At 43.0% G+C, this 27,908-nt stretch overlaps 6 protein-coding genes across 7 annotated transcripts; all 6 read left to right on the top strand.

Annotated features, from left to right (window-relative positions):
- Positions 1 to 24: 24 nt before the first annotated feature.
- On the top strand, positions 25 to 14,569 carry LOC141822044 (mitochondrial dicarboxylate/tricarboxylate transporter DTC-like). Of its 2 annotated transcripts, XM_074709457.1 has the most exons (7): positions 25 to 260; positions 9,989 to 10,081; positions 10,368 to 10,451; positions 12,142 to 12,203; positions 12,982 to 13,343; positions 13,822 to 14,036; positions 14,139 to 14,569. In XM_074709457.1, exons 1-7 carry the CDS (start codon positions 201 to 203, stop codon positions 14,193 to 14,195), a joined length of 933 nt encoding a protein of 310 aa, XP_074565558.1. In that variant the 5' UTR covers positions 25 to 200; the 3' UTR covers positions 14,196 to 14,569. The 2 variants fall into 2 exon arrangements, with proteins under 2 accessions (XP_074565558.1, XP_074565557.1); XM_074709456.1 differs by lacking the exon at positions 25 to 260 and having other exon boundaries at positions 9,869 to 10,081.
- On the top strand, positions 4,084 to 4,995 carry LOC141822045 (peroxidase 52-like). The gene has a single exon (XM_074709458.1). It carries the CDS (start codon positions 4,089 to 4,091, stop codon positions 4,791 to 4,793), a length of 705 nt encoding a protein of 234 aa, XP_074565559.1. The 5' UTR covers positions 4,084 to 4,088; the 3' UTR covers positions 4,794 to 4,995.
- Positions 6,628 to 8,073, top strand: LOC141822043 (peroxidase P7-like). Its single transcript, XM_074709455.1, has 3 exons — positions 6,628 to 6,871; positions 6,972 to 7,163; positions 7,244 to 8,073. The coding sequence occupies exons 1-3, from the start codon at positions 6,668 to 6,670 to the stop codon at positions 7,796 to 7,798; spliced, it is 951 nt and encodes a 316-aa protein (XP_074565556.1). The 5' UTR covers positions 6,628 to 6,667; the 3' UTR covers positions 7,799 to 8,073.
- A 1,318-nt stretch (positions 14,570 to 15,887) lies between the features above and the next one.
- LOC141822040 (CBL-interacting serine/threonine-protein kinase 12-like) lies at positions 15,888 to 17,668 on the top strand. Its single transcript, XM_074709450.1, has one exon. The coding sequence runs from the start codon at positions 15,975 to 15,977 to the stop codon at positions 17,454 to 17,456; it is 1,482 nt and encodes a 493-aa protein (XP_074565551.1). The 5' UTR covers positions 15,888 to 15,974; the 3' UTR covers positions 17,457 to 17,668.
- A 4,736-nt stretch (positions 17,669 to 22,404) lies between these two features.
- Positions 22,405 to 23,782, top strand: LOC141822042 (uncharacterized). The gene is made up of 5 exons (XM_074709454.1): positions 22,405 to 22,738; positions 22,818 to 22,894; positions 22,976 to 23,036; positions 23,102 to 23,294; positions 23,371 to 23,782. The coding sequence occupies exons 1-5, from the start codon at positions 22,405 to 22,407 to the stop codon at positions 23,720 to 23,722; spliced, it is 1,017 nt and encodes a 338-aa protein (XP_074565555.1). The 3' UTR covers positions 23,723 to 23,782.
- Positions 23,783 to 24,048: 266 nt separating this feature from the next.
- On the top strand, positions 24,049 to 25,845 carry LOC141821606 (peptide-N4-(N-acetyl-beta-glucosaminyl)asparagine amidase A-like). Its single transcript, XM_074708980.1, has one exon. The coding sequence runs from the start codon at positions 24,049 to 24,051 to the stop codon at positions 25,843 to 25,845; it is 1,797 nt and encodes a 598-aa protein (XP_074565081.1).
- The last annotated feature ends 2,063 nt before the right edge of the window (positions 25,846 to 27,908 follow it).

The raw sequence follows: 27,908 nt of genomic DNA, 5'->3' as shown, positions 1-27,908 counted from the left end.
GAGCGAGCGACGACACGGGCAACAGTCGTCATTTCCCTACCAGTCCTCTCTGCTAGCTGTATTATAACATGCCCCGGCCTTTATTTTTTTTCTTTATTTAAAAAAGAATTGAATATATATAGGGAGAGGACCAGAGCATGCTAATTAACGATCGAGCGAGCTCTGATTGCTTCGCTACTGTTAATTGACGATCGATCGATATGGCGGCGTCGTCCTCGGAGCTGCGACAACGGCGGGCAGCGATCGCCGCCTCCGTGGCGGTGGCTCTAATTTGCCTGGCGGCTGGCGCCGCCCGAGCGCAGCTGTCGCCGGGGTTCTACTCGACGACGTGCCCCACCGCGGAGAGCATCGTGCGGTCGGCGATGGCGCAGGCGGTGAGCCAGGACCCGCGCATGGGCGCCTCCATGATCCGCCTCTTCTTCCACGACTGCTTTGTCAACGTAAGTTAATTATATATCTGATTAATTAATTCATTTCATCATTTTCTTCAACTTCTTCTTCAATTCACCATCGAGTTCCAGTTTATAATTGAATTAATTGCTCGATATTTCCTAGTTCGATAGAACGCTATAGCTCCCCTTTACACGATGGATGAACCATTTCCAGCTGCCAATGAGTTCGGCACGCTGTTTCAAGCTCTTGGAACTGTTTTCCTTTAATGATTTGACATTGACATATATCACGGGATCTAGCTGACGAACAGCCACGATTAATTAATTATCCTCTTTTAATTAATTATTTCCAGCTTGTTCCTTGCTAATTAAGGGATCGAATGTTAATGATGACAGGCAGGCCTACAAATAAAATATGTAGTTGGGACACTCTGTTTTTTCTGGAGTGGGGATAAAAGCAGGGCACTGGCCGTAGTGATGGACGACTCTACGTTAAAGTGGATTGATTAACGTCTTAATTATTTGTTTGCATGATGGAGACTGCCACCCATCTGCCTTCCGCTTTAGTTTAAAAACCCATTTGCAACCAACAAGATTTTGATGAGCATTACGAGGAACCAAAGACCATGTACCATTACTAATGAGAGCATTGTACTCTGAAGTCATGGCATCTCGCCAAGCAGGATCTTTACTGGCACCAGAATAGTTGGTCGGCTCAGAATAATCAGCAGTGACAAGAAGAGCACGAGGACGAAGAGACCCTGTCTTGGCACGAGTGACCATGGGATGTAAAGAGCAAGCAGGGGCCCTAAGCAGACTCGTGTCAGGCTGTGCCGGCGGAGACTCCGAGGAGGATGGAACATCAATAGGAGGTGTTGTATCCCTGATGATAGTGGGCGGGTTATTGGGCAGCGGCGATGAGCAATCATCGGCAGGAGACCCGAAGCCAACAGAGGTACCCAATATGGCTAGGGGAGGGGATGTAGATGATGATGGAGCATGGAGAGAAGCGGAGTCCCTGTGATTAAGAAAAGGAAAAGAAGTCTCATCAAAAACCACATGGCGAGAGATAAATATCCTCCTCGTAGGGATATGTAAACAACGATAGCCCTTGTGAGATAAACTATATCCTAGGAAAACACACTTGATGGATCGGAAAGATAGTTTATGACGATTATATGGGCGGGTAAGAGGAAAGCAACTGCACCCAAAAATTTTAAGAGATCCATAATCTGGAGATCGCTGAAAGAACAACTCAAAAGGAGAACAATAATTCAGTGTCGCAGAGGGAAGCCGATTGATCAAATAAACCGCAGTAAGAAAGGCTTCATCCCAGTAGAGTAAGGGCATAGAAGCGTGGGCTAGCATAGCAAGGCCTGTCTCAGTGATATGACGGATTTTGCGTTCGGCAATACCATTTTGTTCACTTGTGTAAGGGCACGACAAGCGATGTTGAATACCTTGTAGTTCAGGAAGATTGTAAATCGAGCGAAATTCTCCTCCCCAATCAGTCTGTATAGCTTTAATTGACTTATTAAATTGATTCTCAACAAGAGCACGGAATCGGAGAAAGGTTGAGAGAACCTCAGATTTGCTTTTAAGAGGATAAATCCAAGTATAGCGGCTAAAATCATCCACAAAATGCACAAAATAGCGATATCCATGTATAGAGAATTCCGGAGATGGCCCCCAAACATCAGAATGTAATAGATCAAGAGGTTCTTTTGAACGAGACTGAGACAACGAAAATGGTAGTTTATGAGCCTTACCAAATTGACATGCATCACAAAAGGAAACAGTCTTATTGCCTAAAATAGGTAAACCATAATGAGAGATAAGTCGAGCAACTGTAGCAGATGCCGGATGCCCCAGACGATGATGCCATGTGCTAGCAGAAGAGCGCTCGGTAAGATAAGCAGACCGCTCGGTAGATGGTGCACCGGTCTGGGCTAGACGATAGAGACCATCTTTAAGGGTACCGCGAAGTAGTTCCACCTTCGAAGCCTGATCCTTTATAACACAATAAGTCGGATGGAATTCAAAAAAGACGTTATTGTCAGCCGTAAAACGAGCAACACTGAGTAGATTTTTAGTAATGGCAGGCACATGTAATATATTTCGAAGTTGCAATAATTTGGCAGGACTAAGAATAGATGAGTCACCAATATTCGATACGGGAAGAGTCGTACCATTGCCAACAATAATTTGCATAGTACCTTGATAAGGAGAGTGTACTTGGAGATTCTCTAAATCCGCTGTAAGATGATCGGTGGCGCCTGAATCGGGATACCACGCAGGATCAGAAACTGTTGCAGGTTCGGCTATCAAGGCTGATGGTGGTGGAGGAGAATTAAAGTTTTGGTCGAAACGACGTCGACATGATGATGCAGAATGACCTCCACCGTTGCAGATCTGACACTTTTGTGAAGTACGACAGTTAGCAGCGATATGACCAAATCTATCACATAATTGACACCTGGGTCGTTTATTTCCGTTTCGGCCACCGCGGTAAGCACGACCCCCGCGTTGCTGATTATGGGTCGGAAGCTCGTGGGTGGTTATAAGAGAAGCTGGATTCGGGTTCTCCGAATATGAGGTTTGATACTGACCCAGCGAAGAAGTATAGTATGGTCTGTGAGGGTTGTGAGCCCCCACAGTGTTCGTAGGAGAGAGTCTACCAGCAGAGGAACCCCTGAAGTAGCGTTTGTCTGGAACGACGCCTCTGGGTGATCCGAGAGATAGATACGCCATGGGAGATGGCTCGGTGCCGTGCAACTGCTCCAGTCGTTGCTCATGAGTAAGTAGCATGCCGGTTAACTCTTCTATACTTACGCCTTCTCTCTTGGTTGTTATAGCAACCACCATAGATTCATACTCGGGTCCGAGTCCCCCGAGAATATAGAGCACCAGATCAGTCTCTGGAACTCGATGTCCAGCACCTATGAGATCGTCCGAAATTGACTTCATCTTTTGCAGATATTCGGTCATGGATAGTCCACTTTTCTTCATCGTCTGTAGTTGGAGTCGGAGTTGCATGAGACGTGCACCAGATTGTGAGGCCACCATTTTCTCCAATGATGCCCACAAGCGTCTTGAGGTGGTGCAGGAGGGGCCGACAACTTGAGCCAAGACTTCCTCCGACAGTGTTGAAAGAAGCCAACTGAGGAGACGTTGGTCTTGCTGCTCCCAAATTTCATATTCGGGATTAGTTTTGGTCTCTTCTACAGTACCGTCTTCCTTCCGAGTTACTATCGTCTCGGCTGGAATTGTAGACTCGCCAGAAACAAATTGGATTAGACAATGACCTTTTAGCACAGGTAGTACCTGGGATTTCCAGAGGGTGTAGTTCCTCTGGTTTAGTTTTGTTGATATTTGGGTAGCGAACGACGTCATAGTAGGTGTTGACAGAATTCCGGCCATAGGATCGTTGGAGTTTTCCTTGCGCTCTGATACCAAGTTGAAGAAAAATAAGTAGAGATGAATGAATAATATTCTCGCACACCATTTCTTTATTCAATATGAAAATATATACATTGTACAACAATTGTATATAGAAATAAAAAATAATAAATGAAATTATTACATTCCTTGCTAAGAGGTTTTCTTCGTGATCAAGTTTTATCAGAATAGGATATTCTTTATATCAAGAATCTCTAAGATCTTGAGGAATAATTATTTCCTTAACACACGCCGACGATGGTCGGCGAGAAGAATTGTGCCGGGAACGCAAATTCTCTTCGCGGATACGAAGTCGTCGATGCCATCAAATCCAGCGTGGAGGCGGCGTGCCGCGGCACCGTCTCCTGCGCCGACATCGTGGCGCTGGCCGCTCGCGACGCAGTTAGTCTGCTGGGTGGGCCGTGGTGGCAGGTGCTGCTGGGTCGGCTCGACGGCCGGACGGCGAGCATGGAGGCGGCGAACGCTAACCTCCCGCCCGCGTCCGACAACATCGACGCCCTCGTGGCGAAGTTCGCGGCGAAGGGGCTGGACCTGCGCGACCTGACGGCGCTCTCCGGAGCGCACACTGTGGGGCTGGCCAAGTGCAGCAGCTTCCGGCAGCACGTGCACAACGACGCCAACGTGGACCCGGCGTTCGCCATGTTCCGGAGGCGCATCTGCCCGGCCTCCGGCGGCGACTCCAACCTCGCGGCCCTGGACACCACCAGCCCCAACCGGTTCGACGTCAGCTTCTACCGCGACCTCATGGCCCGCCGCGTGCTTCTGCACTCCGACCAGGAGCTGTTCAACGGAGGGCCGGCCGACGACCTCGTGCGCCTCTACAGCACCAACGGCGGGGCGTTCGACCGGGACTTCTCGGCGGCCATGGTCAAGCTCGGAAACATCCCGCCATTAGCGGGGAGCGCAGGGGAGGTCAGATTGAATTGCCGGAGAGCGAATTGAGGCCGTCCATCGGTCGACGGACGTACAGAATTGTTCCATTTCTTTATATATTATAACTCTCTGTCAACTGAAGTGCAACCATTGTTGTTAATTATTTATTTACCTGTAGTAAATCAATTTACAGATCTAAGATTTGGTCGATGAGAAATTGTTAATTATTCACCTGTAGCAACAATAAACGGGTCTTAAATAGAAAATAAAATACTCTTTGTTTCAGTTGGATGTCGTGGACAGTTAAGTCATCAGTCAAGGGCATGCCACCTCAACCATCGTCGACTCCGTTAGTGCAAGGACTTGCAAAAAGAAAATGAGCGGATTAACTGAGTGCCGAGGATTTCCGACAGACCACTTTGATGTTCAAGTCAACAAAGGGATCGAAGAAGAAGAATAATAAGAAGTGAAGTAGCAAGAGTTCACATAGAGTTTCTTATACCTAAGGGGGAGCTTATATACTCACTCAAAAGAACATTCTGGCTGACCCGAGGCAGATTGGTGTTGTATCTGAGAAGACAGATCCTGTGAGCTACTGATAAATGAGCTGATAGGATAGCATTTGGGGAATCAAATATCTCTCTTAACCACCCTATCACTTGACTGTATGGATTATTCTTGCCTTTTAGTCATAGATAAACAAAAAGGGGATCTAGGGAACCAGGTCTGACAACTTAGTAACCGCCCTGATCCTTTAGCAGTGTTCATGCGTTTGGTTGTCTTCTAGTGCTGGAGGTGGCCGAGTGGGGTTAGACTCGAGCCAGAATCGAGTAGGGAATCCGAGTTTGCTAGGGTTGAGAGATCAAGACTGAGGGCCCAAGCTGACGACCGAGTGGGCGAGCAAGATGAAGCAAGTGGCTGAGCTGACTAAGTGGATGAGGATGAAGCAGAGTGGGTGAGCTAACCGAACTGACTGAATGACCGAGGAGATGAAACAAAGTAGATGAGCTAACTAAGATCAGGGATGAGTGACCAAGGGGATGAAGGCGGAGAATGTCATGACCCAGTCAAAGGTGATTTAATTATTGATTTTTTAACATAATGTCAGATTGATTCTAAGTGATCGAGGATGATTCTTCAACAGTGTTCAAGTATTGGAGGTGGCCGAGTGGGGTTAGACTGACCAGAATGAATGATCGGGTTGAATTAACTGAAGGCGGACCGAATGTCATGACAATTGGACCAGTCAAAAAGTGATTTAATTATTGATTGGCCGAGCTGACTTAACATGCCATGTCAGATTGATTCTTGATTTTTTTTTACCACGTAGGACCATTCAAACCCGCCACATCACTCTTCATTAATAATTCCTTCCATTTTAATCCACCGCCTTACGATTTGCATTCGTCAACGGAAGCATGGGCGAAGCTGCTTCCTGAGCACCACCAATTATGATGTTGCCAGAGAAGGTGCAGGAGTCCCCCACGTTTTGCATTCCATGCTGGTATCCTTCTGTAGGGCACTCGACAACACAAACAACAATTAACTAGCTCACAATCACGCATACAAAAATACCATTTGGATCTTGGAGGAGTTCAATAATTGGATACGAGTTCAGTCAAAGAAGATAAGAGAATTATGGCCAGTATCAATCTTCCTCCGCATGCCCGCCCTCTGATTTAGACCGACTGGAAACATGAAATCCAAGGTGCAAGTTCGAATGAGATATCCAGCTTTCTGCAACATTGATTTCGACAGCCAAGCAATGTGTGAGTTTACGCGTATGCGAGAGCACAAGTCAATGAAGGCGACGCGCCATCGCTCTACGACTTTGATCGCAGTACTGGAGATTATATATACATCTGGAGCAAGTGAGATTGATGCATTCATCGATCCACTCCTCATCGCCGCTCCTACGTACTCGTACTGAGATTGCTTGATCCATGGACTCCTTCATGCTCGCTCTTCTCTCAGCTGCGCTTCTGCTCTGCAGCGCAGCGCAGGCGCAGCTCTCGTCGTCGTTCTACTCCCGCACTTGCCCGTCCTTGCAGCGCATCGTCCAGTCGACCATGGCGCAAGCAGTCAACATGGAGCCTCGCATGGCCGCATCCATCCTCCGGCTCTTCTTCCACGACTGCTTTGTCAATGTACGCCAATTGGTCGATGTGCATTCCTCCCTCTGTTACTTCTCTGTTTTTTCTTCTTCTTCTTCTTCCATGAATGTAGTTAATGGTGACGGATTTGCAGGGCTGCGACGCATCGATATTGTTGGACGACACGGCGACGTTCACCGGCGAGAAGAATGCTTTCCCTAATATCAACTCTGCCCGTGGCTACGAGGTCATCGACGCCATCAAATCCAACGTCGAAGCCGCTTGCCCCCAAACTGTTTCCTGCGCCGACATCCTCGCGCTCGCCGCTCGCGACGGCGTTTCCTTGGTAAATAGATTGCCAGTCGCCCTTTCAATTCAACCGAGTTGATTCCCGGAGCCAAGGAACTAATTTGGATAGAAATGCAGGTCGGTGGACCAAATTGGAAAGTTTCACTCGGCCGCCGGGATGCCACAACGGCGAGCCAGAGCGACGCCAACAGCAACCTCCCGGGACCCTCCTCCAGCCTCTCTCAGCTCGTCGCTTCGTTCGCGGCGAAAGGCCTCAGCGCCCGCGACATGACCGCGCTCTCCGGCGCCCACACCATCGGCCGAGCGCAGTGCGCCAACTTCCGCTCCCACATCTACGACGACGCCAACATCGACCCCGGCTTCGCCGCCGCTCGCCGCCGGGAATGCCCCTCAGCCGGCGGCGACGGTAACTTGGCCCCGTTCGACTTGCAGACGCCGGACCGGTTCGATAATAGCTACTACCAGAACCTAGTGGCGAAGCGGGGGCTGCTGCACTCCGACCAGCAGCTGTTCAACAACGGGACGCAGGACAAGTTGGTGCGGCGGTACAGCGTCAACGGCAAGGCATTTGCTAAGGACTTCGCGTCGGCCATGATGAGGATGGGAGCCATCAGCCCTCTCACCGGAGCCAGCGGGGAGATCAGACTGAACTGCAGAGTGGTGAACAAGTAGCGTTCCTTCTTGCGGAGTTGCGGTAGATTTCATCAGTGATAGGCTGTTTGTTCATTCTTTTACACTGTGAAGAAAATATTGTTCTTTATTCTTTCAATAAAAAAGAAGAAGAAGAAGAATGTTTGAAATGTTTATTTAAAAGAAGAAAAAAACTGATCAGAAAGTTTCATTACCGTGATATACAGCTCAGTTCCTTTAGTATTTTTTAAAGCTCTGTCTTCTGTTCGGCATGTGAACTTTTCGTCAAGTCAATACTGGATGGCATGGTTGCTAGATATCAAGATCTCTCTTATTGATAATAAAGCTCTCCTCACAATCTTCATGTGCATCCCAAAGTTTTTTCTTCAAGGCTTTGCAGTAATTCACCATGGGAAAATTCTCATAATCCCCCAAAAATTGGGGGGAAAAGAATTTTCTAACTTTTTAAGCCAAAAATCGAGTTAAATATTGGAATATTAATTGGCGTCAAGTTGAACCAAAACCTCTTTCCCTCAACATTTACTTCTTCAAGGTAGCATTCGTGATCCTCTCCGGCATCATGTGATCTACATCCCAACTTCATATAGATTGAACCCTCGTGCAAATGATATAATCTAATGGGCTATTCGATCGTAGAAAGATATCCTCTAAATTACTAATAGATAACAAGCACATCTAAGTTTTTGCCATGATCTTATCAATGATCCCTCCGATATTTAAGTGACATTTTAAAAAAGGAATGATAAATCCTAGACTTAATCTCTGAAAATGAGATGCAGTAGAATGAATCAGTATGTTGAGAGGAAAGAACTTACCCTTTCTTCTGGTTACCTATATGAATAAGATTTTATTTAATTTTTATTTTAATATTATTGTTCCGGTTGAGATCACTTCGTGGATCCGTCACCAGCCACATAGTACCAAGGTAGAAGAAGATGAGCTCCGGGACCTATGAGTACCAACGCAATGAGAAGGAAGATCAGGAGCGTCCCTGACTAGACCACTCCGATTTTTAAATCAATCACTCAAGAGAAAAAGGAGAAACCACTAGAAAGAAATGGATTGTAAATTATAGAATTGCGTACATGTGTATGCAATATTATGAGATTATATAGACGGAGAGGGAAGATAATTATACCAGCTTGTTAATTAAGTTAATTAATGAGGATATCTATGCAGTGAGATTTTATCAGAGAGAACGTCTTTTGTTAATTAAGGAGAATATTGCGCAGTAGATTTTGTCAGAGGAGCCGTCTTGCTAGGGTATAGAAAATATCTTGTTGCGATCATCTGCGATCATTACGGATGGAATGCCCCCTCATTGTCATAGCTCCGCATCATTAGATTGTCATGTCTTATAACTTTTTGGCGATGGTGATGTGATTGTCTGACAGATTTGATTTGATTGTAGTCGTCTAAGAGATTTGGCAGATTAAAAGAGAAGGATCAGATACGGCTTGAGTGTAGAAGTAACGGGCTTAGGCAGATTGTGGCCGTCAAATAAGATGGGTTAGGGCAAGTGGCCGAGTAGATGAGTGAGTGATCGAATAGGGATTTTGAGTGAATCGAACGTGTCCGATTAAGTCCAGTCAACCAGTCAAGCCAATCGTGACGATTGTGTCCGGACAAATTACCTTCCTTCTGTCCTACGTGTCCCGACTTTATGGGCTAGATCATAGTACCCATAACAATCATCATCTCTTACAAAAGCAGATGTAAACTGAAACAATAAACATGTTTCAGCTGAGTGGAATCGAGGATGAATACATAATGGCAGAGGAGATGAACAGGGCAGATGAAGTAGAGCTCCCTGACTTCGATGCCTCCTTCAAATTGCTTCATCCATCACAAGTTCACAACCTTCCGTTGGAATCTCATGGTTCCTCTTCCGTCCACGTGGCCGGATTCCTAATCCGGAGCACACAAGTTCGAATGGTCTTCTGGTTTGATTTCTAGCCACGTAGCTGGATTCCGGGACCAGCCTAGTTGCCGTCGATTCGACCAGTGGCCCACGCCAACATTATGCGACGCAAGGTGGCCATCCGATAAAAATTGTGCGAGCGAATGCGAACCAAAACTTTCGAGATTTATTAAAAAAATAAAATCTGAATTTCGGCCTCGCGCTTCCTGCTCTCTCGTCTATACCTCGTCGCCCCATCTCTCGCGACGATCTCTCGAGCGGTGATGGCGGAGGGGAAGCCCACTAGTCAGACCGGAGCCTGGAGCACCGTCAAGCCCTTCGCCAATGGCGGTCTCTCCGGCATGCTTGCCACCTGCGTCATCCAGCCCATCGATATGGTCAAGGTAAGTCGCGTATCTCCGTTCTCGTTTTCGCGTCGCTTTGCATTTTGTCAATTTTGTGTCCACCATTTCGAGCTAACGCATCTCGATGGGGGAGTTCTAAATCATAGAGGTTCCTCATAAGGTTCAGTTGATTGGGATCCTAACGTTGATGTTTCTCATGCAAATTCTAGTGATAGAAAGTTGACCTAATTGATAGATTTAGGCGTGAAACATTAGTGTATCTGAGATGTATGCGGCGTTAGTCTCGAAGATCCGGATTATTCATTCAACTTTGTATGGGTTGCAGGTGAGGATCCAGCTTGGCCAGGGGTCGGCTGCTCAAGTGACGAAGAATATGCTCGCCAACGAAGGCTTCGGTTCGTTTTACAAGGTTGGCCTCGCGGGATCCGTTTTCTGTTTCTTCGCTCCTTGTCCTTTATTCTAGCAAGTTGCTATGCATGGTTGCATAGTAATAATTGTGGCTAATTTTTCTGAAATTTCGCGTTTATTTTAGTACCTAACGTAAGTGCAGTTAGGGAAGTGATAGACACTACCTTGGAAAGGAAATCCTCCAGATCTTGCTCGCTCACTACTAGACCAAACAACTGTTGATAAACACAATACCATATTGAAATCTAGTGTCTGTTCCGTATTGAAATTATAGTCTCTAGTCAGAAAAGTTCAGTTTTGCTACTGTATGTCCATACTCAACAATAAGGATACTTCAAAGTGATCCAAAATCAATTCAACTGAGTTTTAATCATATACACCTCTTTTACTTAACTTGTTTACCTCCAATATAAGTCTATAGTAATTGAATTAAAATTTTAAAGCTACAAATTACAAGAGCATAACTGGCATCTTTATTAATAAATATACCTTACTAATAGCACAGTGAGTGTGATAAAAGTATTAGTCCCTATGACATTCCAGTGAAATGAACCCTATAATTTCCCAAACATAAATTAGATAATATAAAAAAAATATTTTTTCCACGTCATAAATATATCTCGGTTAACGACTTGAATTGGAACAAACAATAGTATATGATATGGGTATGTTTTTCAACTAAATTTTCACTCTCTTTATTGTTGTTAGTGCTCTGAACTTCTTCTTGTGTAGGAGTATAATTGATGTGATGTTCATGTTCGTGAAATGACACGCCAAGTAATGGATTTGATTTGGACACTTTGATGTGGTTGACAAAATATTTAAGTTAGGTTTATCCTGCTTCTTGTATGCGCATCGAGTGTGCAAGGGCTTGGCAAGCTACACATGGAGCTTTGGAAGCTTGTGATTCAATGAGATCGAGTTGTCTTGATGGGCCCCATTTCAACAAGAGAACCTTTTGACAGTCAGGTTTTAGGCTACCCATCCAACCAATTTGCAGTAAACCTGGTGAGAAATGCAAGGCCAAGAGGGTTGGTTGAACTGGGAGGGTATTCTAGGGATAAGTGAGCAGATACATTATTTATCCTCTTTAAGGGTATAATTTGGGACATTTCCCATAAAAGATTTGACTAATGGAAAGAAACAATATTAAGCGCCTGACAGACCTAGCAAATAATATCTTCTGTGCTATTTAACCCCTTCAATTGTAGATAAAAAGTGCCATTCAAAAAAATATACAAAATTTCTTGACAAACTGAGAATTTGAGTATATCACTACCATAATATCTCAGAATTGTTGATTTGTTATAACTGAGATTCAAGTTTGATTTTTTTTATGGCTTAATTTATACATCAGATGATTCAATTGTTTACTTACTATGCTGATTACCATATTCCTCTGATTCATTAGCAAAATCCTGCTTTCTCTGAAAAAGAAGTTCTGTGTTTGGCAGTAAGCATGTCCAACATAATGTAGTTCTTCAACCTACCATAGCTCTTCAACTTCCCATCTATCTTTTTTCCCTACAAATCCTCCAGCAGGGTTATTTTAATATGCCATAGATATCTTGTTTGTAGTTTAAGAAACTTACCTAATATCTTCCTCCCTGCACTATGACTTTACTTTTTGGATCCACATTTTCATGGTTTGGATATCTGTGTTATATCGCCGATGTATTGTTCTGAAACAGGGACTATCAGCTGGTTTACTTAGGCAGGCTACTTATACAACTGCGAGATTGGGTTCTTTTAGGTACTTATTTTTCCTTTTCTGAATTTTTAATTGAGAATATGATCCGCATACATTCTAGAACTTTGTCTGAGATTTTGGCATTTTATCAAAGTTTGGAGGATTATCCTTGTTGACACTTTGTATTCTTGAATAGATGCTTCTTCTTAGGATGCTATAATTAAGTTGAATTTATTCCTCCCAATTTGTTTGTACTTGTCTTTCTTAGATGATTAAGCAGAATTATCTAGGTTGAGTTTCGAATAAGTGACCCTGCAACACTAGTCTGCATTTTCTGATTACAATGCTGGTGTTTATTTTGTATGAGTTAAAAGCTTAGTTGTTTGTGTAGGCTTTGTAAGGAAAAAAAAGAGAAATAATTTAACGTCACTATTCAGATTTGACTTTCACAATGGCTATCTGAAAAAAAGTGAGACCCTGGAATATTATGATGGGAAGATTCTGATTGCAAGTTGGCATTGCAAATGGGTATTATTTACAATGCTTGATAAGTTTTGCTTGAGTAATCTTTTATGCCTTTTTATGGATTCAGAGAGAAGTTTGTGTTGCATCGTACTAAATCTTTATTGAGTTGAATTTCTTGGTTCTATCAATTTTGCCTCAAATATGTTTGTAATCAGTGGCACAATAATCTTGCGGCTGTGCTTGTTTGAGAATTTGTTGCCATTGCTTTTTTCAAACTTGAATATATAGAAGTGTTCACTAACGTGATGAAGTTTGGTAAAGAACGCTTTAGTTGTTCATTTTATTGACAACTAGTGATCCTTGACGTTTTGCTTAGAGTGTTGACAAACAAAGCTGTTGAGGCTAATGATGGCAAACCACTGCCTTTGCTTCAGAAAGCTGCTATTGGTCTTACAGCTGGAGCAATTGGAGCATGTGTTGGAAGCCCAGCAGATTTGGCACTCATCAGGATGCAAGCCGATGCGACTTTGCCTGCAGCTCAGAGAAGAAACTACAAAAATGCTTTCCATGCTCTCTACCGTATCATTGCTGATGAGGGGGTTCTGGCTTTGTGGAAAGGTGCAGGTCCTACAGTAGTAAGAGCAATGTCACTCAATATGGGTATGCTTGCATCGTATGATCAGAGTGTTGAGCTGTTCAGGGATTCCCTTGGATTTGGTGAAGTTAGCACTGTGCTTGGTAAGGTGCTAGATGGTATTGATGTCTATGCAATTGTTTGATTATTTCTTTCTGTGACTTTAAAATTGGACTGGGAAGGGAACCGAAGGTCCTGCTGGTTGCTGATTCTGATTTCATGGCCGAAACAGTCCAAAAATCTGGTTCAATTAGGTGGCCTCTACTAATAGAATTGGACTGATCTGACCTCCGTTCCCGTTTTAGCATTTGAACTGGCCACTCCACTTCATTTTAGCTATTCCATTATAGTATCTTGTTCTGGTGAATATATGGGTAACCGTACTGTTTTTGAATAAAAAAAAAGATTTTAGTTCTCCAACGAGTCATTGTGAGCTTGACTTTGACTTTAGGTTGGTGCTCCGGCCCTATGTATTTCAGCTTCCTAGTATACCGCACCAGACATGCTTTTTCATAATGCTTGCAGAAAAGTGTTTTAATATTTTTAATGATGATTAGTTTGTTATTTTTTGTGCATATTCAGGAGCAAGTGCTGTTTCAGGGTTCTTTGCATCTGCTTGTAGTTTACCTTTTGACTACGTGAAAACACAAATACAGAAGATGCAGCCCGATGCCAATGGGAAGTACCCCTACACAGGATCTTTGGACTGTGCGATGAAGACCTTAAAATCTGGCGGCCCTTCAAAATTTTACACTGGATTTCCCGTCTACTGTGTCAGAATTGCTCCACATGTCATGGTAAATAAAGCTTTGACGCTCCAGTAAAAGTCAATTGCAGTTGTTTTGTAACTCCATTTGGCTTATCTGTGTTTAACTCTTCAACAATGGGATGCTTTGCAGATGACGTGGATATTCCTGAATCAAATTCAGAAGGTTGAAAAGTCGCTGGGCTTATAGAATATAGTTAGTGGATTCGTGCAACTTAATTTACCTGTTTTCCTATAATATGATATCTATTGAAGTCAATTGTCTAGTTTTGGAACTAGGACAACCTTCCATTTGCATTCTCAATTTGCAAAGATGTGATAATCCAGTCCTATTGTTTTCCAGGAGTATCCATATGATTTTTACTCGATGCTTGAGTGATAGCCAGTACACGTCAATCTGGCCTTTTCGCATTTGGTTTAGTTGGATCTTAGCATACTTTTACAGTCATCAATGTTATGACTTTGTTTCGCTTTGAATCTCTAAAGATCATAATGATGGAACGCATATTTGCAGCATGGACAAGTAGCTTTCTAGTGTAGCTTGGCTTCGGGGGATTGTTTTATGGGTTGGGTTATCTGAATCAAGTAGAAGTGGGTTGTCTGAAACAAATTCAGATTATTTGATTTTGGACGGTAAGAAATACATATTTGGATTTGCAATTATATTCTATGAAATAGGTTGGTTGATATCTCAAGTAATATTGCATTAATCATATTTTGTGTTGCCATTAATCTATCATGTTCGGTTTCTACAAGTTCAATTTTATGATCTGGAACATTTTGATCGAAAGTTAATGGAGAATCGACTCGACTTGATCCTACATACATAATACATTTTGCCTATGCTTTGAAATGTATTGTGCGCTTTGGCGGTGGGTGGTGTTTGTAGTTATAGTGCTCTTGAAACTTTATCAGAAAGTGAAATCGTTTTATTATTTATACTATTAATTTTTACAATTATGCTTATTTAATTAGTTGCAGTATTGATTCAAGGTGACTGCAACACTTCAACTCAAGGAATAAGGTCGTGACATTTGTTCTATAATGATACACTATATCGCCCACCAAACAATAATGGGGTCATCTCACCTGAAGGAGCGATCATGCCATGGCTTTTTGTCTCAGCGTGATGTCTAAGGTATGGAAATTTTAACGTTGCATTTTTTGGTGTGTGTCCAATTCAACAATATCATAGTCACAGACCTTGTGAATACCTCATCGAATCTTCAAAGTTGTGGACCCTCTTGCAACCATAAAAACTCCACTAACAATCACCAGTTTGCGTCTTTCCTACATTTATTTGACCAAGCGTATGGCCAGTGATAACTTATAGCTGCTTCTTCACTTCATCAACACTCCTTCCTTTCCCTCCCCATGTTTAGGCCTTATCTCATAGAAAATACACAGCTTATGTTCTTCCTGCAGCCCTTCATATGAATTCGGTATCGTTTTCCTTTTTGACCATTCTTTAGATTGACTTGCATTCCATCAAGCGATACTTCTTGCTGCATGAAAGGGAATGCTGGATGAGCCATGCTTCTCCTGGAACCTTGGAGAACCTCACCGACACCCTGCCTGTTGACTGAGGGTAAGTTTTTTTTAAACATCAAATATTCAATTTGAATTGATTAATTTATGAAATATTCATTTAATTTTATAAATTTTTTTATCGATTATTAAAATAATTTATTATAAATAATTTTACACAGACGTCGTGCTGCTACACCCGAGATTAAACACGCGTTTGTTCGAATTTATTATAAGTAATTTTATATCAAAAATAATACGTGAATGATATCACGCATATGAATTTTCTGGGTGACGATGGTAAATTGCATATTCATCCCTTGAAATGCAAGAAATTTGAGATCAGGACGCCACGCGCACCGATGGGTGGACGAGACGAAATAGCCACCACCCGTTCGTCTCCTCTAAATGCCTGACACTCGACGACAACGGAACAGAAAGAATGGCCGGTGAAAGTAGTAGTAGCGGAAGCAGAAGCGGCGGCAGCAACGGAGGAAACCATGGAGGCGGCGGCAGGGGGCGGGCGCTGCTGCTGGGGCGGTATGAGGTGGGGCGGCTGCTGGGCCACGGCGCGTTCGCGAAGGTGTACCACGCGCGGCACGCGGAAACGGGCGAGAGCGTGGCGATCAAGGTGCTCGACAAGGAGAAGATCCTGCAGAGCGGGCTGGCGGCGCACACCAAGCGGGAGATCGCCATCCTCCGCCGCGTGCGCCACCCCAACATCGTCCACCTCCACGAGGTGATGGCCACCAAGTCGAAGATATACTTCGTCATGGAGCTGGTCCGCGGCGGCGAGCTCTTCGCCCGGGTCGCCAAGGGCCGCCTACCGGAGCCCGCGGCCCGCCGATACTTCCAGCAACTCGTCTCGGCTGTGGCCTTCTGCCACGCCCGCGGCGTCTACCACCGCGACCTCAAACCTGAGAATCTCCTCCTCGACGACCGCGGCGATCTCAAGGTCTCCGACTTCGGGCTTTCCGCTGTCTCCGATCAGATGCGGCAGGACGGCCTCTTTCACACCTTCTGCGGCACGCCGGCGTACGTGGCGCCGGAGGTACTCGCCCGCAAGGGCTACGACGGCGCCAAGGCCGACATCTGGTCCTGCGGCGTCATCCTCTTCGTGCTCATGGCCGGCTACCTCCCCTTCCACGACCACAATCTGATGCTCATGTACCGCAAGATCCAAAAGGGCGAGTTCCGCTCCCCCCGCTGGTTCTCCGCCGACCTCCTTCGCCTCCTCTCCCGCCTCCTCGACACCAATCCCGCCACCCGCATCACCATCCCCGAGATCATGGACAATCGATGGTTCAAAAAGGGCTTCCGCCAGGTCAGATTCTACCTCGAGGACGACAAGTTCCACAGCCTCGACGACGTCGCCCCAACCCAATCCCCTCCGCCGCCGCCGTCCTCGGACGACTCCGAGTCCGATTCCGACTCCAATTTCTCCCCCTCCGCTTCCTCCTCCTCCTCCAATTGGAGCCGTCGGCAGGGCCTGGGGCGGCTCCCTCGGCCCGCGAGCCTAAACGCCTTCGACATCATCTCCTTCTCGCCGGGGTTCGACATCTCGGGGCTGTTCGAGGAGCAGGGCGAGGAGGCCCGTTTCGTGTCCGGTCAACCCGTCGACAGGATCATATCCAAACTGGAAGAGATCGCAAAAGTGGTCAGCTTCACAGTGCGGAAAAAGGACTGCCAGGTGAGCCTGGAAGGTACCAAGGAGGGAGAGAAGGGGCCGCTCACGATCGCCGCCGAAATCTTCGAGCTCACGCCGTCGCTGGTGATGGTGGAGGTGAAGAAGAAAGCCGGCGACAAGGGGGAGTACGAGGAGTTCTGCAACAGGGAGCTCAAGCCCGGTCTACAGAATCTGGTGTACGACGAGTTGGCGACGGCGGCGGCGGCCGCCACCAATCTGCCATCGGACACCGAGTAGGTGCAGGCCTCGAGTCGATCAGATGCCGCCTCGTTTACTCCTCGATCACGACGATCATCTTGTTGTGTGCTCTGTAACAAACGCCCGTGCTAATTGAACACGGAGATTGCACTCTCCATCATCATCATTTCCCTTTCCCATCAAACATTTCAACATGAAGAAATTACTGCAATTTGGAACGATCGAGTTCCGAACTTTTAGAACAGGCAAAATTCTTTCATTCAATCCATCGCTCTGTATGCATAATCATGCAGTTAATCGAAGACTATACAATACATGGTCACTGTGTGCAGGTCTACGGCTGCTGTAAAAGGAAAAGGAGAACTTTCTTTTGAGGATGACAGTGACTGGCAGGGTTGTGATTAGTTCACATAGTATTTTGGAAAAGATAAAGAGACACTCAACCTTTGGACAATAATTTAAATAAAAGATGAAATCTATTATCATAATCATCACTTCTTTTGTTAAAAGTGGAATCTATCACCTTAGCGGTCTCATACGGTCAGTTCTATGATCATCTGTGAAGAGGTAAATCGAGAAACTACAGTTGATCACAATGCAGGAGGATATTGTCTGACTTTGTCAGGATTCGAACTTTTGTCTTCTTCTGTAAGTCTGTGAAGAGGTAAATTAAAAAATTACAATTGACAATGATAAAGGAGGATATTATTTCAATTTTGTCAAGATTTAATTTTTATCTACTTTAATAATTTTATTTTATCATAATCAACTTAATTATATCTCCAAAGCAATCTTGGACAATAGCATCACACTGCTTGCTTGCTTGCTTAATAATGCTTCTCTTCTTCCAAGTAAAAAGCCACCGAAAGTTCAGTAACCATCAAAGTGCAATAATTGGCCGTCAGTCAGTGAAGAGTGAAGATGATGCTTGGAAAAAGGTACTAGAAATTCTCAACACCATTAATTAATGATCAACAAAGTGATTTATTAGTTCTCTTTTGATCGTCCCTCCACATTCGACAATGTCTGGTGCATTTGCTTTGTTGGAATTAATACAATAAGGAGGACAAGTTAATTTGGTTGCTCCTACTAATTTTGGATTCAAACTCTTAATTTTTAGTTAAAGGTCTTTCAAGCGACTGTTAATCTGATGCTCCTCATGTATGAAAACACTTTGTTCCTGTGGAATAAACTAAAACAGATAGTTTAATTCTATCAGAAACATCTTGAGTTGCTCGAATAGATTCAAATGTTGAAGGTTCTTATTATATGCTCATTATTCAACTCAAGGAATTATGTGAGTCTGGTGACCTACTTGCCTAACTCGCATCATCCAATCAAACCGACTCGAAACTGCTCCAGTTGACTTATCACTTATAAGTTCTTAATTATCTCTATTAATTATGCTTGAAATTGAGTTGGATGATCAGTAATGTGGATGTGATTATTTCTTGGCCTACAATTTGCCTTCTCCTTTTCATTTTGTGCTACACGTGATCATGCATGCTATTAGTGACATGGTCAACCTTTCTTAATAGGAAACTTTATCTCCTTCAAATAAAACAAAGAAAAAAAAGAAAAAAAATGTTAAATTTCAACTAAACAGCAAGTGAAAGCATATTCATTTTGGCCTGTTCCACTGGTGCAAGAAACATAAGGAAGAAAACAAACTAAGCTCCTTGACTAAGTTGCCTACTGCCAATTGCTATGCATATTATCCAAGCTCCCAGTAGTTGGAGTTGGTGAGTGACAATAATAATAATAATAATAATAATAATAACGTGAAGAGATAACAGGGACCGCGTGACAGGTTTAGAGTTCGATCAATGTGGATCTCGATTAGTTTAAGATGAACTCAAGTTCAATCGGATCAGCTCTTTCGAGTTCAATTCCAGTCAATCAGGCTTAGAACATGGTCAATACTCGAGTTAAATCAACCAACTCATGACCAAATGCAGGTTAAGCTAGGCAACTCATGGCCGAGTTCAACCCGTCAGTTCAAGTCACATCCAAGTCAAGTCCAATCAACCAAAGCTCGGGCATGACACGGTAGTTATAATAGTGCAAAGGGGCATGATCGTTACAATAGCGCCAGTTATAGAAAGGTCACGATCTTTGATGAAGAAGATAAAGATGTATGCCTTTTGGGAATTCTAGCCACCTCTTCACTTCCTATATAATATAATGGTAGCAGCATTGAGAGGTACATTATGATATTGGTAGTTATAATTTTTACTTTGTTATTATCATCTATCTCCTCCAGATTTAACTTGAACTCCAAGATTACAGACCTTGACTTCCCTTCTAATTTTTATTTCAGTCCTATAAGTCGATGTTGCTAGGGCCTTCACCGAAGTCCTTACATAGCTCGGCTTGACAATTGCCTACCTGACAAAAACCAACTCGACAAGAGCCAACTCCGACAGAAGCCAACTTGACACACATCCCAACCTATCAAAAATGGACTGCAAATACATAAGAAGTCAATCCAAATCTCAGGGATTAATAATAATCGAGGATTAACAAAGTTATGCTTCTTTTGCTAATGAAAACAATATGGACAAGTAAGAAAACGAGAATAGATAATTAAACGACTGATTTGATCTTTTATGACTCTATGAATAAACAAATAGACAACGCCTTGTTTTTTTTTGGTTAAATAATTAAGTCGAAGAACATTCGTCCTTTCTTAGCTTGTTAGTTTATTTTTCTCGTGTGCAATTATCTTTCTTTGTTTTTAAGATAAATAATTGTCCTTTTCTGTGAGTGTATGTATATATTTATGATTCTTTTAATTCACTTTATTATTGTCAATAAGGCTTAGCTTCTACCAAACCACAAGTATCCATTGAAGAATCTAATGGACATGCATCATATATATCAATAATATCATGGACCATGAGCTAGGTTGAGTGTTATATGTAAACACACCTAACCAACCAACTCCTTCGATCTACACATTGAATTTCGAATGTGCATATTACGACTTCGTAATCATTCGTAAATCGATCAATGGCTCAACTACTACTTTATCTAATTCCACCATTACCAACTCGATGAAAGAGCAATGGCCAAGTCGAGGTCACTAGCTAGCTAGCCTTGTAAATGCACTCAAAGACAATTATATATAACATTATGAGGATCGACTTAATTATCGTGTTGACTCTAAAGTTAATGTTCTCATTAAGGATTTATAAAAATATTTATTCATTATTCAAAATCCAGGTAAAGTAATTATAAATCCGGGCTCAAAAAATAAAGCTAAAATGGATAAATAAATTTGATTTTTATTACGTGTGTCTGTGAATCCTAATTAATTAATATCCGTGACACTTTTGTGCATTTAAGAATATTTTTATATGTTTTAGGAAAAAACTTAGTTTGCTTTTTGATAAATTATTGTTAATTAGTTTATAGCAATTAATTTTCAACGTAACACATTACATCACGTTGCATAGTGGTTCGACTATTTTAATTTGAACATATGCAATTCATTAAAAGATATATAAAAGAAAGAAAGAATTTATTAATTTTGAATAATTTTCCAATATAAAATTCGAATTCCATCTTTATCTTTTTATCACTTTACTGTACCTCGATGGCAAAGTTTTCTTCATTATTGATTGTCGATTCTCTTTTTAATTAATTTAACAACTGTACTTACTGACAAAACCTCACAACTTAATGCATGCAATCTTACTAAAAGTCAAATTGTAATTAATTAGATATGATCCAACCAATGGATCTACGACTCCATCAACTAAAAGTCAAAATTTAATTAATTAGATATGATGACCTTGTAGATGCCTTTCACATGCGTAAAAAAATATAATAAGAGCCATTTATCCTCTTTAATTAGTATTTTCAATTCGAATTAGATCGATAGGCTTCTTGATCTTTTCTTCTTCACTACAAGTACAAATTCCCCTACCAAATATTTTAATTGATAATTGACCAACAAGTACAAGTTTGACACACTAATACTATCAAATGTTAAATTATTTGATAAAAAAAATAAAGAAATCACACTCACAATTAATAATATTTGTAAAATAAACAGAATAGTTCTTAGTTGCTTACAATAATAAAGTATAAACTCAAATGTGAATGTCAAACTCGCCTAACCAATTAGTAGGTATTAGTCTTATCATTTACACTACAAAGGACGAGTAATCAAATTACAATGTTATATACCCTGAGTGCCTTAAAATACATGACTTGTGCACGACATCAGATTTGGAGCTCCCAAAAATCTTTCGAATGTCCGATAATATCATTTAAAATTATTTATTTCTGTGTTGAATTGTTATCTGGTATTTTTTATCAGACACACCCGATGAGCAATTATATTTTTTTATTAAATTTTTTTACTTAATACTATAATTTAATTCCTAAATTTTAAAAAAATCTTAAATAACTTAATTATAAATAAAAAAATTTTAAAATAATACTATATATACTATTTGGAGTGTCTTATTTTAAGGCGCACATAGTATCAATACCTTATATATATATATATATAGCCACAAATACATGTGATAAATTAACTCAATAATAATTTTCAATTCTTATATATATATATATATATATATATATTGCAAACGCTCCACAGAATGTTTGAAATAATATTGGGAAAAATGTTCTTCACAGTGGCACGAGTGTCAACGCCCTTGTGCGTCCTTTTCCTCACATGAACAGAAGAGCCTTTAATTTCGGAGAGCTGTTGACTGACCCTTCTCTTCCCTCACCAGCTCCAGCCATCGTACAATTCAACCTTTAATGTCCGTCGCCTACTATTCCTTTTGATTAATTCTCCCCTCGAGCAACGCCGACACCGATCGAGTATAAAACAGAGAGATTCATTCTTCTAATTCCATACGCCATCGTTGTTCTTTATTGCCTATGTACATCTAGTCTTCTTCGTCGATTGATTACTGAATGGCTGTGTAGCGATCGAGGAGGGGAGGAGGAGGGAGACATCAGAGATATGGAGGAAGAAAAGGAGAAGGACAGAGAGGCGGTGGATTTGGACGACGACGACGACGACGACAAGGCCAAGAGCCAAAAGAGACCTCGTGAGGCTTTTGATCTCAACGAGGATGTCCGTGGCGACGAGGAGGAGGAGGAGGATGACGGAGGCAAAGGTGGAGGAGAGTCTGGCGACAACAGCGGTACTAGTAGCAGCGACAAAAGAGAAGGGAGCAGCGAGAGAGGCACGAAGGTGAGGCAGTACGTGCGGTCCAAGCTGCCGAGGTTGCGGTGGACGCCGGATCTCCACCTCGCCTTCGTCCACGCCGTCGACAGACTCGGCGGCCAAGAGAGTAAGCGCAAACCCATCCTCGATTATGCTAGTTCTGATATATAGAGGATCAGCTAGGATTAGTTACTGCCGATTTGCAGGAGCCACTCCAAAGTTGGTGCTTCAGCTGATGAACGCGAGGGGGCTAAGCATTGCTCACGTAAAGAGCCACCTACAGGTACTTAACAAAAACAAATTAGTTGCATATATCGCATGATAATTAACTTTTTGATCTGCCGTTTACTTCGTTGTCGATCAGATGTATCGGAGTAAGAAGCTGGATGGCTTAGGTCGAGAGAAGTCGTCGACCATTTCTTCAGGTTTAGCTCTCAGACTAGCTCCTTGATTAATTAAGAGATCATGAATTGAAACTCTTGGCATGCAGTCATGCAGCCCATGGATCTGCTTCTGAGAACACAAGGTCGTCGTCTCCATGAGATGTTCTCCCCACGAACCAGCTCATTGCCTCCCTCGGGATTCCACAACCGGAGCATCTTCTCGTCGTGGTCGAGCATTCATCAAAGTAATCGTCGCAATATTTGCGACGTTCTTCATCGACCACAGGACCAGTTACAAGGGTTAATTATATATATTTGCTCTCATCAAAAAAATATATAATCATCATCTTCTACAACTGTTTGTTACTTGTAACAGAAAGCAAGAATGCCAATACTGTCGGACTGATAATGATATGATGATCAGTAATTCAAGAGATTGGGAGAAAAGGGTTGTTCCCACCGGCATCACTTCGTTCTCCAATAGTTCGACGGCGGGGTGGCGGCCGAGCTTGAAGCTGAAGAAGGAGCAGGAAGACGAAGATGCTGCTAGTTTGCTGTCGCTTTCGCTGGCCCCCTCGAGTGCTTCATTGATGATCGGTGGGCAGGTAAAGGTAGCAGAGGGGAAAGGCGGCCATGATCAGGCCGTGAAGTTGTTAGGGAAAGATAGGACGAGCGACAAGGCCGCTTTGGGGCTGAGTACTTTGGATCTGACCATGTCGATTAATTAGGCATCGATCGGAGTGAGATCTATCAAGTACTGGCTTCAAGGTCTTACAAGATAATTATAACTAGGCTGATTAGTCGTGAGTCGATCTCAGCCAGTTTATTTGTTTGTTTGTTTTTAAAAAAATATATATATATAATAATTAATGATATATAATTTTTAATTTTGAAAATTAGCTATCGAGAATATTCTTGATCGTGTCCGGACCCTTGCAAATAAAAATAATTACGATGATTCCAAAACTGGAGATCCTTCAATTAATTCGTCCCAAAAATAGAATATGATTAGGTTTGATTCCTCCAGCAAGGGCGGAGATTCTTACGCTTCCCGATGGCCACCGCCGCCGCCTCTCCTCTGCTCCTCGTGCTCCTCCTCCTCCTCGCATTCCACGTCAACATCTCTGCCGCCCGCCTCCACAGAGCGAAGCTCAGCGCCGCGGATGAGGAGCTCTCTCTGGCGGCGCTGCCGCCCTTCGCCCCCACCACCTTCTTCGAGGTCGCGAAGCCCGTCCCCCTCCCTCCCGCCTCAGCCCCGGCCTGCTCCGCCCTCCTCCTCCAACACGTCTTCGGATACACCTTCGGCCAGCCTCCCGTCACCGCCGCCTACCGACCTCCTTGCGCCCGCCTCCGTCGCGGCCGCTCCCCTTCCCACGTCGTCCTCCAATGGTCCGCCTCCTCGCAGGGCCGCCAATTCGACCGGATCTTCGGCGTGTGGCTCGGCGGCGTCGAGCTCCTACGCGGCTGCACCGCCGAGCCCCGTCCCAATGGCATTGTCTGGACCGTCCGCAAGGACGTCACCCGCTACGCCGCCCTCTTCGCCCGCCCGCAAACCCTCGCGGTCTACCTCGCCAATATAGTCGACGACACCTACACCGGCGTCTACCACGTCAATGTCTCCCTCCATTTCTACTTCGATCGCTCGCACGGCCGCCGCCGCGCCGCCGACTACCAGGTTCCCAGTTTCTCCGCCCCGGCAGATCTGGTTCTCCCTCTCTCCCGGAGCCTCCCGCTGAACGACGGGCTGTGGTTCTTGATCCAGAACTCAACGGACGTCCAATCGACAAAGCTCGCCATCCCGGCGAACACCTACCGAGCAGTCCTCGAGGCGTACGTATCCTTCCACTCCGCAGATGAGTTCTGGTACACCAATCCCCCCAACGTCTACCTGTCCGAGAACAATATCACCGATCTCCCAGGAAACGGGCCATTCAGGGAGGTGCTGGCCAGCCTAGACGGCGAGGTCGTCGGTGCCATCTGGCCGTTCACCGTGATCCACACTGGCGGAGTCAACCCTCTACTGTGGAGACCCATTTCCAGCATCGGATCTTTCGATCTCCCCTCTTACGACATCGAGATCACCCCGTTCTTGGGGAAGGTCTTGGACGGGAAGCTCCATGAGTACGGCTTCGGAGTAACTGATGCTCTAAACGTCTGGTTCATCGATGCCAATTTGCATCTCTGGTTGGACGGCGAGAGCTCACGTACCTCTGGAAGCTTGATCGCATACGAAGCACCAAGCTATGCTCCATCGCTGTACGCCCAGTTCGAGGGACTCGACGGGGAGTTCAAGACCAGCGCAAGCAGGTACATTTCATCAACCGGATGGGTGAACTCTTCTTTCGGGAAGATCACCACCCATTTCTTCCAAAGACTTGAATTTGATAACTTGATGATCTTCTCCGGGAACGGAAGCAACCAAATGATCAACCAGACTATAGATTTCGAGTGTGGCACCTACACCAAGCATCCATCTTCTGTCTTGTACTCTGAACATGTTCTTCGAACCTTTCCGCTCTATCTGTACGCGGGGACTACTGATCGAGTGAATGATACTTTCACTCAGGTAGCGAATTTATCTGTAGGGTTTGATGAGAACAGGCTCTCAGGAGAGAAATCTGAGTTTGCATACAGCTCCTTGAAGAATTTGCTGACTGCAAGCGGTTACATGAAGGTGAAAGGGAACTTGGTGCAGAGTGGCCTAGGCAGCACTGAACAAGTGTATACGTATGAGAGCACAGATGGTTGCTACTTTAGGAATGTGAGCAGCAGTAATTACACAATTCTATATGACAATTCAGATGAATCTTGCACTAAGAGCCTGCCATTAGGCATAGAGTACCATAACTGAAATCATTCTGTTCCCGTATAGCAAGGAAATGTTAAAGCTTGTTTATTCGTTCACCATTCAATAAAAAGTACCTTCTAAGCTTCATATTATTCCATCTATATGGTTTACAATAGCATCAACAAGAATCTGCTTTAGTTAATCAGTTTCTCTTCCAAGGCGTGGGAAGCGAGATTGTCCCATTTCCTTTGTTTTCATGATTATATGTTCACTCTGCTAAATTCACTAAATCACTGGAGAGAACTTTTCTCCAATTTATTAAACGCATATTCTTACGTTAAAATAGATGACAGGAAGAATATAGAGCTGAGAGCTAGGATGGTGGTGTTATTGGTATAAAGTTGTTGGCCATGATCATTGTGAGTAGTTGAGGATTAACCAAATAAAGAAAAGTAGGTTAGACAAAGTTAAGTTCAATCACGGTGATAAGCCATCTATGATCTTAAGCTAAAGGAGTTCCACCAAGACAATTTTGATATCGACAAACCTAATCTTATGAAAAAGAAATCCTCTTAAAACTCATTTGTTCATATTATTGTTGATTTTCAATGATTTCCCAACTATTTGGAGTTGATCATATGGCCCTTATCCCTCTATTGCACTCTAAGCCAAGTAATATCCACATTAATGACTAAAAGTTTTCTTGTATCTTCAACCACAATGACTTCTACTCTAATCAATTAAACTCCTCTAACTACACTATAGAATTTATTGTCTCCTTTAAACAAGTCTATATTATCTTGACCTATTCAACATCATAATGCCATTAACAAACTAATAAAGCACAAAACAACAATGCCACAAATAACATAATCATTCATGAAAATGAGTTAAGTCTATGAGCAAGTGGGAGCTACTAAACTACCAAAGAGTAAATACATATTGTTAGATTAATATCCCCAAGTCAAAAATATCCCCAAACATTATCAAGTTTCATATATCCAAAGGAACAAAACAGAGTTGTATGCTTCGATTGATAATATTACATATGTTGTTGAGCCTAATATTGCACATTTGTGCTAACTTTGTTGCTTTGCTCAGTTTAGTTGGTAATTGAATAGGCAATGCTAGACATTTGTAGTTCGTTGCAATTCTTGATAGTCATATATTATAAATTAGATCACACTTATTGAAGGTCAACTATAGTTCATTGACCCTAGGTGGGACAGGACAACACAGTATTAGAGTTCAAGGTTTAAAATGTGTCAAAGCACATTCAATCATCTTGTTTACTAAGATGGAACTGAAACAAAAAAGGTAAAAGTTATATTTATTAAAGATTCAAACTTCTTTTTCCTCCGTTCGGCCAATTTGGGCACAATAAAATAAAGGAATTGAAGGGAATTAAACTTCTTCCCGCTCTCCTCTTCCATCCAAGTAAATGGAAGAAATCAATAAATTCCTTTTAATTTCCATCCTATTTTTTATTTTTATTCATCTAAACATATTATAGGTGTTGTCGCAACTCAATAGGTAAGTTTGCGACCTCTCTATCTGTCTATTTATCTCTAGGTATAACATTTACTTCTATGTAATCTTTGATACCCAGAGACAATGAAATGATCAACTTTGCAACACTATAGAGTTGGTGTGTGTTCATGTATAAAGTGCAATATTACTCATTCTACTTCATGTATGATCTCAATCATTAACCTTAAAGAAGAAGAATAAGTTCATGGTAACAAAAGCATGGGAAGGGATCAACATTGGAAACATTGCTAGAACAACACTCAAGATGCAGAAGCAAACAGGCCGGGTATAACTGAAATTGCTCTGAAATAAAGTTATCATTTTGTATGCTTCTACAAAAAGTTGTTAACAAGTTCATTAAGACAAAATTCAAACTAATAAAAGCCAAAACAAGTTATCATGTAGCTTGAACTTTGAAGTATACATGATTTTTGGTTAGACTAAACACTAAGTTGGCACCTTAATTTCATTTCAAGCATCTTATTGGGTGCTGTAAATCCACAAAATACTACTATGCAATGGCTTAATTTCTCAGTAGCATATGGAACATCATGTAGTGATTGCAGCATGATTTCTAAAATTAGACACTCTATGGA

This window comes from Curcuma longa, chromosome 2 (assembly GCF_044706935.1).
Source record: "Curcuma longa cultivar G26 ecotype Majalengka, Jawa Barat chromosome 2, ITB_CL_G26_1.1, whole genome shotgun sequence".
Lineage (NCBI taxonomy): Eukaryota > Viridiplantae > Streptophyta > Magnoliopsida > Zingiberales > Zingiberaceae > Curcuma > Curcuma longa.
Note: the sequence above shows the minus strand (reverse complement) of the source record. Positions and strands in the feature narration are given on the sequence as shown.